Source organism: Pelophylax lessonae, assembly GCF_965119305.1.
Source record: "Pelophylax lessonae genome assembly, chromosome: 4".
Lineage (NCBI taxonomy): Eukaryota > Metazoa > Chordata > Amphibia > Anura > Ranidae > Pelophylax > Pelophylax lessonae.
In genome coordinates, this window is record NC_138771.1 from 613,292,012 (window position 1) to 613,305,271 (window position 13,260).

Consider the following 13,260-nt stretch of genomic DNA (forward strand, 5'->3'; position numbering starts at 1 on the left):
TCCTCTTTTCTTTTCGCTCGCAGAGGCTAGGAAAACATGAGGGAATGAAGGGTGGGAACAGTTCGGGGTCGCTTGGATGTCAAAGTGGGTCTCCTGGGCCGTAAGAATGTCCGCTTTCAGGTGGAGTGCCTCCTGCCAAGAGATCTCCGTTTGGCCGGGTGGTTGAGACCCCTGGCGTTAACCGAAACAACTTTTATACCCATGACATCGGAGGAAAAAAAATATCAGAGTTTCGTAGAGATTGGTCGTGGATCGCAGGTGTGGAGTAGGTAGCAGGAAGCACGGATGAAGGCACTTTGAAGAGAAGGTGTTGGTCGTCCAAGAATTGCAGAGGAGGGTGGAGTCAGGAACAAACAACGGTTGTCTTGAAGTAGAGGTGATAAGAAACTGCAGCTTAAGTGTAGAAATGAGTATCTCGAGAAGGGGGATTTGTTGAGTACAGACATGCTCGACTAAAAAGGCGCTGGAGACCCCAACAAAAAAAAGGGTCAGCAGCGAAAAAGTGAACAAAAACAAAAAAAACGAAGAGCTTAAAAAAGTGGCCTCGGGAAGGCCAGGGCAGTGATTACTGCCAGGTGCGGAGGGAAACGGGTACATCAGCGAGTACCCGCTGTACGCTCAGGGGACAGTAGGTGCTTGAGAGGAAAGTAGAGCCTCCTTGGCCCCCTTGTGTTTCTTGGTGGACCTCTGGTAGGAGACCGTGTGCCACTCTTGGCGGAGATGAGCCGGGGGTGAGGGGGCAGCCATGGCTTGCCCATCCTGTTCGTCAGGAAGGATATTCCACAGTCGGAGCAGGCGGAAGCCCTCATCCATGGTGGTGACATAATGTTTGGAGCCCTCGTGGGAGATTTCCAGCTTGGCTGGGTACTTCCAGCGATATATTACCTTGTGATTTCGCAAGGCCTTTGTAATGGATGAGAGGTTACGGCGTCTCTGCAGAGTGAATTGGGAAAGGTCGGGTAGAACTTGCAGGTTGGCAGCCTGGGGGGGTAAATCTTTGCGTTGGCGAAAGGCTGAAAGTAGATTCTCTTTCACTTGGAAAAAATGAATGCGCAGGAGCACATCTCTAGGGGTTTCTGCAGGAAGGAAGGAGGGTTTAGGAACTCTGTGGATCCTGTCGATAGTGAGATCAGCGTTCGTGAGGGACGGGATTACTGCCAGGAAAAGATCTTTGGCAAAGTGAGGGAGTTGTTGTGGCAGGATATGTTCAGGGATCCCACGTATCTTCAGGTTGTTCCTGCGAGACCTATCCTCCAAATCAGCGATCTTTGCCTGCATAGAGAAGATGACCTCATGGTGTGAGGAGTGTGAGTCTACTAGAGAGTTAAATGAGGATGTGACTTCGCTCATCTGAATCTCAACTTGGTTGACTCTATCGCCAAGATGTGCGATATCAGCCTTGCATTCCCTAAGGCATGATTGTGTATCCATATGGATGGAGGTGCGGAGTGTCCGCAGCATGACTTTCATTAAGGACACAGAGAGTGGTTGGTCCGAGGATGGAAAGTCCTGAAAGGGGTCTGCAGAGGGGGCCGCATGAGTGTCCATGGGTGATGAATAGGCCTCATGTGGAGGGAGCTCAAACCTGGGTCTAGATTTGGCTGGGCTTCTGGAGGCAGGGGATGAGGGCTCCGAGGGAGGGGAGGAGGAGGGAGGTGGAGGACTTGCCTGGAAGATGTGTTGCTGCTGCTCCCGATCCGATCCCACCTCGGATGGATGAGGGAGAAGTGCCGGAGGACGGGTCCCGGAGCCGGCGCCATTTTGGCTGCTTCCTCGCAGCATGGGGGGAAAGAATGCGGAGAGCTTCTTCACTGGCGGTGGATCTAGGCGGCGCCGCATATCCGGAGCAGCGGTGAGAGGAGGAGGAGAGGTGCGGTCCGGTGGAGTGTGACAGGCGGGTGCAGGAGGCTCGATGTCGGTGGATATGTCCCTGAGCGGAGCTCTAGCAGTGTGCGGCCATGATCGTCGGCGGTCACCACGCCCCCTCTGTAAGTCTCTTAGCCTGATCACCCAGCTCCTTCCTCAGCTGGGTGATCCCCGCGGTTACCGCCCACTCCACTGCCTCAGTGATGGTAGGAGTGATGATAGCAGCCACCGCTTGTGCCATGAGCTGGTATTGGGGGTCAGTGGCTACTTGCGGCGGGAGAGCTGAGTGCTGCAGATCCGTGCCATCTGCTACAGGTGCGGTGGCCATATTGCCAGGGGGCTGGGGAGCGGCCTGGAGCGGCGGGTCAGGATGCAGCGCGGCCGGATTGCTGGAGGCTCCGTGGACTAAGAACCGATCCATCAGTGCGGGTTGGTGTGGGGAGACTCACCGGCACTAGGTGGGGTGCTGATAGCTATCGGCGAGTGGTGTGAGCGGATTTTATAAGCGAGGCTTGTCGGAGCCGCTGCGCTTACACCCTCTCCATACGGAGCAGGAACCGGAAGTGGAGATTTGTAAAGTTATTTAAGGGTCTACTTTAGGGTGGTTGTAAAATAAATAAATAAAAAAAAAGAAAATAGCAAACATGTCTATACTTACCTGCCCTATGCAATGGAATTGCACAGAGCAACCCCAAACCTCCTCTTCACGGGTCCCAGACGGCGCTCTTGGCTCCTCCCCTATGCCCAGTGCCCCTAGGGGAAGCAGCTTCCCAATGTTTAGGATTTAGAACCACTTTAGGCCCAGCCTAGCGGCCCCCTGTTGTTACAGTTTAATAATACCAGCCCCTATGCTATTCAACATTAGGGCTCTTTCACCCGTCCTCTATCCAACAAAGAAATCTGGGAATTTGAGAGTAGCTGAAACATTCTTAGCCCCTGTTAATGCAGTTTAGTTAATTAAAATCCATATCGATAATAGTTTCACTGGATTATAAAACAGTTTTATTGCAAATGAAATATACCTCTTAAAAAATATAGTTAAAATGTATAATTATAGGTATACATTCTAAAGGGTTGAGCAGGTCAACATTACGTGTACACTGCAGCACACACAGCAGCTAGCATTAAAAAGTTTTATTGACATAGAAAACCTGACAAGATTGTAGTAACACACTTAAAAAGGAATGAGAAGAGGAGTTCAGGGGATTTCCGGGTTCACTTTAAGATTGACAGCCAATAAGCTCCAGATTGTCAGACAGTGAAAAGAAGATATCACATATCTCCTTATTCTCCGGATCCTGGCATTCTCTGTTGTTTGGCCACCACTCGATCCAAGTGTCTTTCCCAATGATGTAGGAGAATCTAAAGAGAATTATAAAAACATCTTTAACAAGTTTTGCTAATGGTCAACTTTATCCAAAACTACCAAATATAATCCTATGCTGACTTTGAAATAGTGTGATATCTCCTCTACAATTTGCATTTGCACCCAACTGCAATCACTATTTTAAAGACAAATGATGATGTTATGTTCCCCTGACTGAGACCCCATAATTCAGAATAAATAATTGGGTAATTCAGCTGAAAAAGGCTGATGCCCATCATTATGTTCTTGAGAGCTGAGACAGAAACCCGATGTAGTGGGAATGTTGTTAGTACACTTTATAAGAAATAGAAAAAATCCTCCGGGAATGTCTCCATCTTTCCTATCAAATACCTGGAGACACGACAATTCAAGCATACCATTTTTATAGAAACGGTCTCCTTCTAGAAAGATCCCAGCTTCCATCTATATCCGACTCACCCCCTATACCCCAATGGATCTATTTCCAAATTCGACACTTCCTAAACTCACAGAACCGCTCTAATGACCTAACCAGATCTCTAACTCCATTCGAAACTCTATGTACGAGCAACACCCCCCAACGACATATGATTTCCACAACTTATAATATGCTCTTCGCAGACTCGGAGATGACCACGGCCAAAACTATACATGCCTGGGATCAGACCTGAACATTCAACTCACTAAACGCGACTGGGAAAATATATGCTTTATCACACATAAAAGTTCCCTCAACGTCTCAATGCAGGAATCTTGCTACAAACTCCTGACCAGGTGGTACAGGACCCCAACGATCTTACACAAATTCTACCCTGACTCACCCCCGACTTGCAGGAGATGCCACGAACATCAAGGAACGCTTTTCATCTTTTTTGGACCTGTCCCAGAATCCAACCTTTCTGGTCAAAAATCCATGAAATCATAACGACACATCTAAATGTCTCACTACACTACGCACCGGTGCAATTTCTATTACAACACACCACAACCCCTCCACGTCGCTACTGCAAATCTATAACACCTTTTCTGATTAATGCCGCAAAAGCATGCATCCCTTTACATTGGAAGTCTCAATCCCCACCCTCCATAAAGGAATGGATCCAAAGAATAGATAAAATTGCAAAATTTGAACAACTCATAGCAATTGCACGCGACTCGACTGATAAGTACGCACACATTTAGGCTACATGGTCCACTTTTAAATCATCCTCTACCTATAACGCACTTATGTCGCATAATAACACCAACGTTTCTCCTCCCAATAATGACGTGTGACATTGGATCATTCTGACACATACCCTTTAATCTTTCTTTATCCGATACACATTGAAAAGTGGAGGACTCGTCCAAATTTTATTTTTTCAACTATATGATGCTCCCACCCCTAAACAAGGGTGGAAAGTGGGAGTTCGTCGTGCCTTCTTCCTCTCTCATTGGACGAGGACCCTCCATACCTCCCTTTATAGTATTCACTCTACCCAACCCCCTTAACATTAGACTAAGTGTGGATGACCCCGGAACAGGGACTGAGTCAGACTCCCCCTCTAACCCTCTCCCTTACCTCCCTCCCAACCACATTTGAACAGAGGGTTGATTTGGCCCCCATCAGGGTACCACCTTAACCCTCCACATGTGCCCAGTCATACATTAACTTACCCCTAGATTAACACATAATCAACATAGCTGACCCATCTATCACTTAGACAACTCCTTCTCCATACCCCTCAGATCTCAGCTATGGAATAAACCACAAGGAGATCTCACTCTTAAAGTTGGATCTATACCAACCCTTTATGCCCCCTGTACCTTTAATTTACATCCATTAACCGATTTTTATTTGGCTCTCTAATTATGGCATGTTTAAGATAAATCCTTTCTCACGATGTACTTGACTTTTCGTTACTTGTCAAATACCTTTCCTCTTGACAATATGTTTAGGTTAACTTGTTATCCAATCTTGGTTATGAGGTTATTGTATTCTCCTTGTTCAATGCAATACTTTATGTTTACCAAATGCCTTTCCAGTCTTGCTGTATGACTTGTTCAATTTCAATTTCATTTAATAAAAATATTTTGGAAAAAAAAAAAAAAGAAAAAATCAACTCACTGGATTTAAATATTAATACTCATAAGAAGATCACACCAAATATATGTTACTTTTATGAATAAAATGTATGTAGTGCTGTCTTCATTCATGTAATGAACCCAATACACCTGTTTAAGTACTCACACACAATGTTCCATGCCATGAGAGCATCAAATAACATTGCAATAGAAGCTGGGAATGTGCACCTGTACGTGTTCCTAGTTCTGAGACCCTGCTGTCACACTGACAACTTGGTTATAAAGTGATAGTTTCCTGATGCTGCCAAACTTGGTCTGTGCTTCTGAGCCACCAAGACCATTGGTCACAAAGAAGTTAAAGCATGTGAATGTCAATGCCTGGGGAAGCCAAGTATTAAGCAAAAAGATAAATAAAATAGTTTCAGTTTGTATAAGACTTTTTAAAATTGCCTTAACCGCTTGCCGACTGCGCACAGTATATTTACTGCGGCAGTCAGCCCCGGCCAGGCAGAGTGACGTAGATCTAAGTCGCTAGCCTGTGACCGGCTTTTGAGCCAATAGCGGGCGAGCGGGCGAGCGTGCGCCCGCTGAGGCGCGTGCCCGCCCCGGCTCATTCACGGAGGAGTCCGCGCGTGTGACCGGCGGACCCGATGTCCGCCGATCACACTACGATCGTCGGTAGAGCGGGAGAAAGGCGAGAAAAGCCACCTGTCATTCTCCCTTGTGTAAAAATGGAGATCAGATGGTTCTACCACGTAGAACAGTTGATCTCTGTTTTTACAATAGGAGACATGTCCCATCACAGTTAGAAACACGCCCCTAGGACACACTTAACCCCTCCCTCTCCAATACAGTTAACCCCTTCACTGCCAGTGTCATTTTTACAGTAACAGTGCATATGTATAGCACTGATTACTGCAGTAATGTCATTGGTAACCCCAAAAGTGTCAAAAATGTCAGTCAAGGGTCCGATCTGTCTGCCACAATGTCGCAGTCCCGCAAAAAAAAAAAATCGCAGATCGCCGCCATTACTCGTTAAAAAAAAAAAACACCAAAAATGACAAAAATCTTTCCCTTTGTTAGTAAACGCGATAACTTTTGCTCAAACCAAACAAAATACGCTTTTTGCAATTTTTCTTTTCCCAACATATGTAGCATAAAACAAATTGGCAGAAAATGTTAAAAAATTTTGATTTTTACATTTTTTTTTGGGGGGGGGGGGAAATTTCATATAAAAAAAAGTGAAAAATATTGTTATTTTTTCAAAATTTATGCTATTTTTTTGTTTATAGCGCATGATCAAAAAAATCGCACAGGTCATCAAATACCACCAAAAGAAAGCTCTGTTTGTGGGAAAAAATGACGTGAAATTAGTTTAGGTACAGCGTTGCACGCCCGCGCAATTGTCCGTTAAAGTCATGCAGTAAAAAATTGCAAAAAACCCCCTGGTCAGGAAGGGGGTAAAATCTTCCGGGGCTTAAGTGGTTAACTGACGTCACTGCTATTCAACTGACCTACAAAGGTCCTTCATACTCTGAAGCCCCATACACACACGCAGATCGTCGTCATACAAATGTTCGTCTTTTCTCCCCGGGATGTCGGTGTCTGTTGAAAAGTGCAAAGACAGCACAAGGACAGCACAAGAATTTTGTCTGCAGACTTCAGCTGACTGCAGAAGTGATGTCATGTAATGGTTAACTTTCCCTGTGTTTTTTATTTTCTGAGCATGCCCAGTCTTGCAAATCTGCGGTCTGTCGGCTGATTTCTGTACTGACAGGCGAACAATCGTCCGTTCTGGTGTCCGCAGACAAAAATTTTCATGTTTGCAAGAAAGACTCTTGTCCGCGGATTGTGTGCAGACATCTGTCGGAGGCACCATACTAACACGCATACAATCGGCAGATCTTTCGTCCGTCGACGTTTGTATGACGACGATCTGCGTGTGTGTACGGGGCTTTACACTACACCATGCAAAACTTCAAGACTTCTCTAGGGAAGACCCAAATCTCTAGAACCTTCTCTCTTGACCTAGAATCACTTTTTTTCCTTGATGTTTTTCATACCTTGTACACAGCTATAGATTTCTTCTAAAGCCATCTCTTCAAAACTGCCCACCCATCGTGATCTCTTTCCATTTCTTATTTCAAGGAATAAACATATTTTATTATAATTGTAACTTTTTAGAATTTGCGCCAGCCTTTCAACCTAAAGCCTAGGTTTAAATGCAAAAAAAAAAACCCTCCAAAAAAAAAAACAGGATATAAGAATGGGGGGATGGGGAGGTGGACATTTAAATCATTGGCCCAGCTGTACAGAAAGGGCGAGCATAGCACTCTTGATGAGAGCATATGACAGCTCCTCAGTTCTATTAACCCCTACTGCACCTGAAGATTACTGCGGTGGTAGTAGAGAAGACAGAATACATGTACTGAACTAGAAGACATATGCACAAGGGACACATCACACTGTAGGTAAGTAATGTCCCTTGTGCCTATTTTGTATTTTGTAGGTAAACTTAGGCTTCAAACCAGGTATTTTACAGAAGGACCCCATCCTACGCACTGCTGCTGGCTGTCCTCTCTCACTGCAACCACTTCCTATGCTGATGTGTACATGTAGGTATGTGCAGTCTATTTTCTCCACCACAGCAGCACTGCATTGGGGAGGAAGTCAAGAGGAATATAGTTCCTCAATGTTTTCCTAGGTCACTGTAGAAGCATCCCAATGGATGTTCATGCCCCATGTGACCCTGGCAGCCATATTGGGAAGGCCTTGACTCCCAGGTTTGACATGCATTTGGCAGAGTAGGGACAGGTACCCCATCTGGTAGGGACAGTGCTAGCAGCAGAGAAAGGTTCCTTACAAGGAGAGAAAGCATAGGGATTGGGCACAAGACGGCCATTCTTCCGCTCTCTACAGACGCTGACAGTTTGGCTGCATTCCGCTCTCTACACGCTGTTGGAGCTATGAGTGTTTCTGGTTGGGCTGCCTTCCCACTTGGTTATTTGTGAACTGTTATTATTTCAATAAATATTCTTCCATTGCGCTGGGACTGAGTGTGTTATTCTGCACATTGTGCTGCATCCCACCTACAGACACACTGGGTTTATGTTAGGGATCTCATATTAGAGATCACGCTAGCTTACAAGTTTTTCTCCCAGGCTGATACAAGAGAAAGGCAAGATGGTAGCACCTATGTCAGCTTTTCTCTAGTTATTGACTAGTGTAGCAGCACATCCACAGATAGATGAATGATAATTATTAGGATATACAGAACATATACAGTCCACAAATGACTTAAAGTTAATATGATCTCAAAATGCAAAAATTTGCATTGGTATAGTGAGCATCTAGGGATGTTAAACGTTGTACTCCAGCCCTGCTCTCAGCCTTGCACAGCTGTACAGACTCCTCTTCCTGTACTGATAGTGCTTATGCTGATACCACTGCACAATGTGAGCTTCTCATATTGTGCATTAGAAGGTGGAGCGGAGCGAGTCAGGTCGAGCCCACCTTCTTTCCTGGCTGGATGATGTCCAGCATAATTTACCCCTTTACTCCCCAGCCTCACTATCACTTTCTGCCAATTTCATTGAATGGATTTTAGTTCTGCGAGCAATGGAGGATAAGCATCATATGATATTACCTAGGGTGGTCTGTACACAAGCGCAGTCTCCTTAGGACTGTCCACTCCGCTGAACTGACATCCACCCATCAATGATCAGAACTGAGTGCTTTTGAGATAAGTACAGAGGTAGGGTTCTCTATGTACAGCTAGTCAATAGGCTACTAGTATTGCATAAAGCAGATTATACTTCAGTAGATAAAGCTTCAGATTTAAAGAGATTGTAAACCCCAGAAGAAAAAAAAAAAAAACCTGTAAGACAACGCATAATGAGCTAGTATGCATCGCATGCTCGCTCATTATGAAATACTTAGCTTAGAATGAAACCCTTCCAGTGGTGCCCGCGTCTACTCACCGCTGAGACGAAGGATATCTACCTCATGGTTTACTGGTTCCAACACTGCGTGTCCAGAGCTGGGATAACGTCACTCCAGCAAGGAACCTGCTGTTTATGTCACAGGCTCTGAAGGTCTAGCACGGTAAGCCGACCTTCAGAGCGCATGTGCCGATAACATCATCGGCTGCATGCACTCCGAATATCTCCTAAACTGTGCAAGTTTAGGAGATTTTCACAGTACCTACAGGTAAGCCTTATTTTAGGCTTACCTGTAGGTACAAGTGGTGTAACAGAGTTTACAACCACTTTAATTGTGTCTAAACAACATTCATAAAAATGTAGCTAAATTCCTTCAGATAAACTAGCAATGGACGTTCTAGTGGTGCCCTAAGTCTCTTAACTGTATTTTTACTTCATGAGATCCAAGGAACTGCTGACATTGACTGCTAGTGTCAGGAGATTTGGAGTGCTGCTCATTGTTCTCCTCACTTGAAAGAAAGCTGAACTTGAGGACCTGCAGAGCAAGATCTCCTTGCTTCTTCTTTATTGATTCTGTGGATCTGTGTTACTCTATCTCTCCTGCTGCTTTCATTACACCACCGGTCATCAGAGGAAGCGCTCTGACATAAGGAATAAAATCTGTGATGATTTGGGAGCCATGTCATCTACTGGTGTTGGTCCACCGTGGTTTATCAAGTTAAAAGTCAGCGCAGCCCTCTACCAGAAATTCTAGAGCATTTCATGCTTCCCTCTGCTGACCAGCTTTAGGGAGATGCTGATTTAATTTTCCAGTAGGATTTGACACCTGCCCACACTGCCAAAAGTAACAATACCTGATTTAATGATCATGGTATCACTGTGCTTGATTGGCCAGCAAACTCGCCCGACTTAATCCCTATAGGGAATCTGTGGGATATTGTCAAGAATAAAATGAGAGACACAAGACCCAACACTGCAGATGAGCTGAAAGCCGCTATCAAAGAAACCTGGGCTTTCATAACACCTCAGCAGTGCCACAGGCTGATCACCTCCATGCCACACCACATTGATGCAGTAATTCCTGCAAAAGGAGCCACTACCAAGTATTGAGTGCATACTATACTGTACTTGGACATACTTTTCAGTAAGCCAACATTTCTGTATTAAAAATCCTTTTGTTTTTAGTCTTATGTAATATTCAAATTTTCTGAGATACTGAATTTTGGGTTTTTACTAGCTGTAAGCCTTAATCATTAAAATTAAAATAAAGGAATTCTTGAAAGATATCACTCTGTGTGTAACACATCAATATAAAATATGTGGGTTTAATTTTTTTAATTGAATTACTAAAATAAATTAACTTTTTGATGATATTCTATGAGATGCACCTGTATATAAAATGCACTGTTTATCTTTCAAAAAGTTTTTTTCCCAGTGCTAAACCTTTCATCCAAATTATACATTTCTGCATTTGTAAATTTCAAAAGCCAGTAAAAAAGGAATATTAGTGGTAAAAAAAGGCACTTGGAGGTTTACCTAATAATTTTTTTAAACAATTCTCCTTTAAGTGTATGTGTGGAAGGGGATGTGTCCTATGCCTACATACTTTTGCTAATAGGTGTCCCTCATTCCCATGTAAAAAAGTTGGGAGGTATGGTAATGGAATAAAGATCAGCTGCAATGAACCTACAGACGCTGCTAGTGACCAATCCTTTGCCCAATACTCACCTTTTTGGACACAATTTCCACAGTACAGGTCCTCTTTAAGCTTACAAGAGCGAGAAAAAGTATAGGTTTTCATTAAAGTGGAACTAAACTTGACTACTAAAAGACTGAGCAGGCGGCTCTTTATTTCAGAAGAGATAGGTAATGTCTCTTCTGTTATAACAAACACTTACCTACCTGCTTACAGACTTCTATTAAATGCATGCTGAGATGCTCATGTGCAGCTCGGTGGGCATTGCCTACATACTCCAAGCATTTACATGAGAGGAGGTCATTCTTTGAATCAAAAGGCAGAAAACATGTCACCTTGATGTAACTGGAGAGAAGATGACAGCAGCCAGTGAAGGATTAGCCATGGCACCGTGGGAATGAGGAAGGATTTCTGTGAGTTTAGTTCCACTTTAACATCCTGAAAGTCCACATATTATCATCATTTGTAACTTCAAAAGCTGTTATATTAATTAAATGTTTTATAACACAAGGTGCCCATAGACATTAGAAGACAGTCAACAATGCAATGTCCATGGAGCAGTTAACCACAGCCCTGATGGAAATTCTCAGAGAACAGATCAACTGTACTGTTTAGCAAATGTTGCCGACGTCTGACGTTTTGTCTGACTGTTTTCTAATTTTTATGGTCATCTTAAAACACATAGAAAAAAAATTATTTGTCCTCCACACTGCAAAGGAACCCTATTTGGACCAATAGTCCTTAGCCATCAAATGCCCAAAAAAACAATGATTACCAACATCCAACTAGCAAACACATTTTAGCCAATTTCAGAAAACGTATCTCGACAAGGACATTGAATGTATATTGATGAGCTACTATATCAAAGTTTCATGATTCATGCTTCAGAAAATCCACTCTCAAAGCTGCACTGGTAGATTCTTGCCAAAACTGAATTATTTGTAACAAGTGTGCTTATTATGAGAGTTTGTGGATGGAGGATCTTACCCATCTGGTTGGTCCCAAAGGTCCCCCCTGACTCCCCAAATAAGGTACTCCAGTCCTTTCTTCAAATCCAAGGATTTACGGCACTTAATATGACTGACAAAGTCACGCTGTTTGCCCTCAGGGTTCTCATCTGTACCTGTTGCCAAAAAAATAAACAGGGGAGTACAATGAAGAGTTAAAAATGTATTAAAATAGTGACTATTAGACAAACTATTAAATGCATGTAACATTTCAAACTACCAGCCTCATTTGTTCAAGAATAGTTTAAGTACTAATTTTTGGTTTCTGTAACCAATCAAAACCAAGTTTGTTCTTTTCTAATGTGAGCAGAATATATTCTGACCATTGTAATTTGCTACATATAAATTAGAGATGTTTACAGACAAATGTGATTACTTAGTTTTACATCAGGAAAAACACTAACTTGACTATGCCAATGGTCCACCATATAATTATAGAAGAATACATATTTTGGTGCCTTAATGGGCAAGAGGAGTGACATTGCAGCCTCCAAAGCCAAGCCTACCATCAGTTTCTAATTCAAACATACACAAGAACTCTGATCCCAGCAAACATGCTATCTTGTTTGCTATATGCTCAAGAGTTGTACTCACTATTTCAACCATTGTGTATTTTTAAGGAGACCCTGCCCCCATATCATTTATTTGAACAACCTTTCCATAAGATATATATTTAAAGCAGCACTTCCCTTCAATTTTGCACAATTGTATGGGCTCATCTCCTGTACTGAAATTGCTTACTCTGATTTCACTGCCCACTGTGGGTTTCTCAAAGTGTGCATTAGAAGCTGCAGCAACTTCCGGTTCCGGCGCCGCATGAAGAGGGAGTGAAGTGCAGCGGCTCCGCCACACACAGCCTATAAAGCCGCTACATACCCGCTCGCTGACACCCGATCTGCCTCCTAATACTGCCGGTGAGTCACCGCTCACATCCCCGCTCACATGGACCGATTCCTCGTCCACGGAGCTGGCGGTGTCCCACAGCAGCACCCGGACACCTCTCCTCAGGCTTCTTCACAGCTCACGGCCAATATGGCCGCCGCTCCCGCCACGGACGGCGCGAGCCCGCCACCATTACTGCCTACATCCTCTCCTGCAATGGACCCCCAGTACCACCTCATGGCCCAAGCGGTGGCCTCCATTTTCTCCCCCACAATCACGGAGGTGGTGGAGAGAGCTGTATCTGCCGGCATCTCACAGCTTCAAAAGGAGCTGGGTGACCAGGCTAAACGGCTGTCTGCAGTGGAGCACAGACTCTCTGATCTTGAGGATGAAGTGCAATCTACCTTTACTAATGAGGCCAAGTTTCAACACACTCAGCAATATTTACTGGACAAGATT

The 13,260-nt window shown here is 44.1% G+C and overlaps 1 protein-coding gene across 1 annotated transcript in view; it reads right to left on the minus strand.

Moving 5' to 3' along the window:
* Window positions 1-2,851: 2,851 nt before the first annotated feature.
* Window positions 2,852-13,260, minus strand: part of LOC309552830 (A.superbus venom factor 1-like) — a 360,768-nt gene continuing 350,359 nt past the window's right edge. Inside the window, exons 32-33 of the mRNA XM_082253740.1 lie at window positions 11,900-12,035; window positions 2,852-3,228 (exon numbers count right to left, since the gene is read on the minus strand). Coding sequence (XP_082109866.1) covers window positions 3,087-3,228; window positions 11,900-12,035 — 278 coding nt within the window. The 3' untranslated portion in view covers window positions 2,852-3,086. The remainder of the gene's footprint in view (window positions 3,229-11,899; window positions 12,036-13,260) is intronic.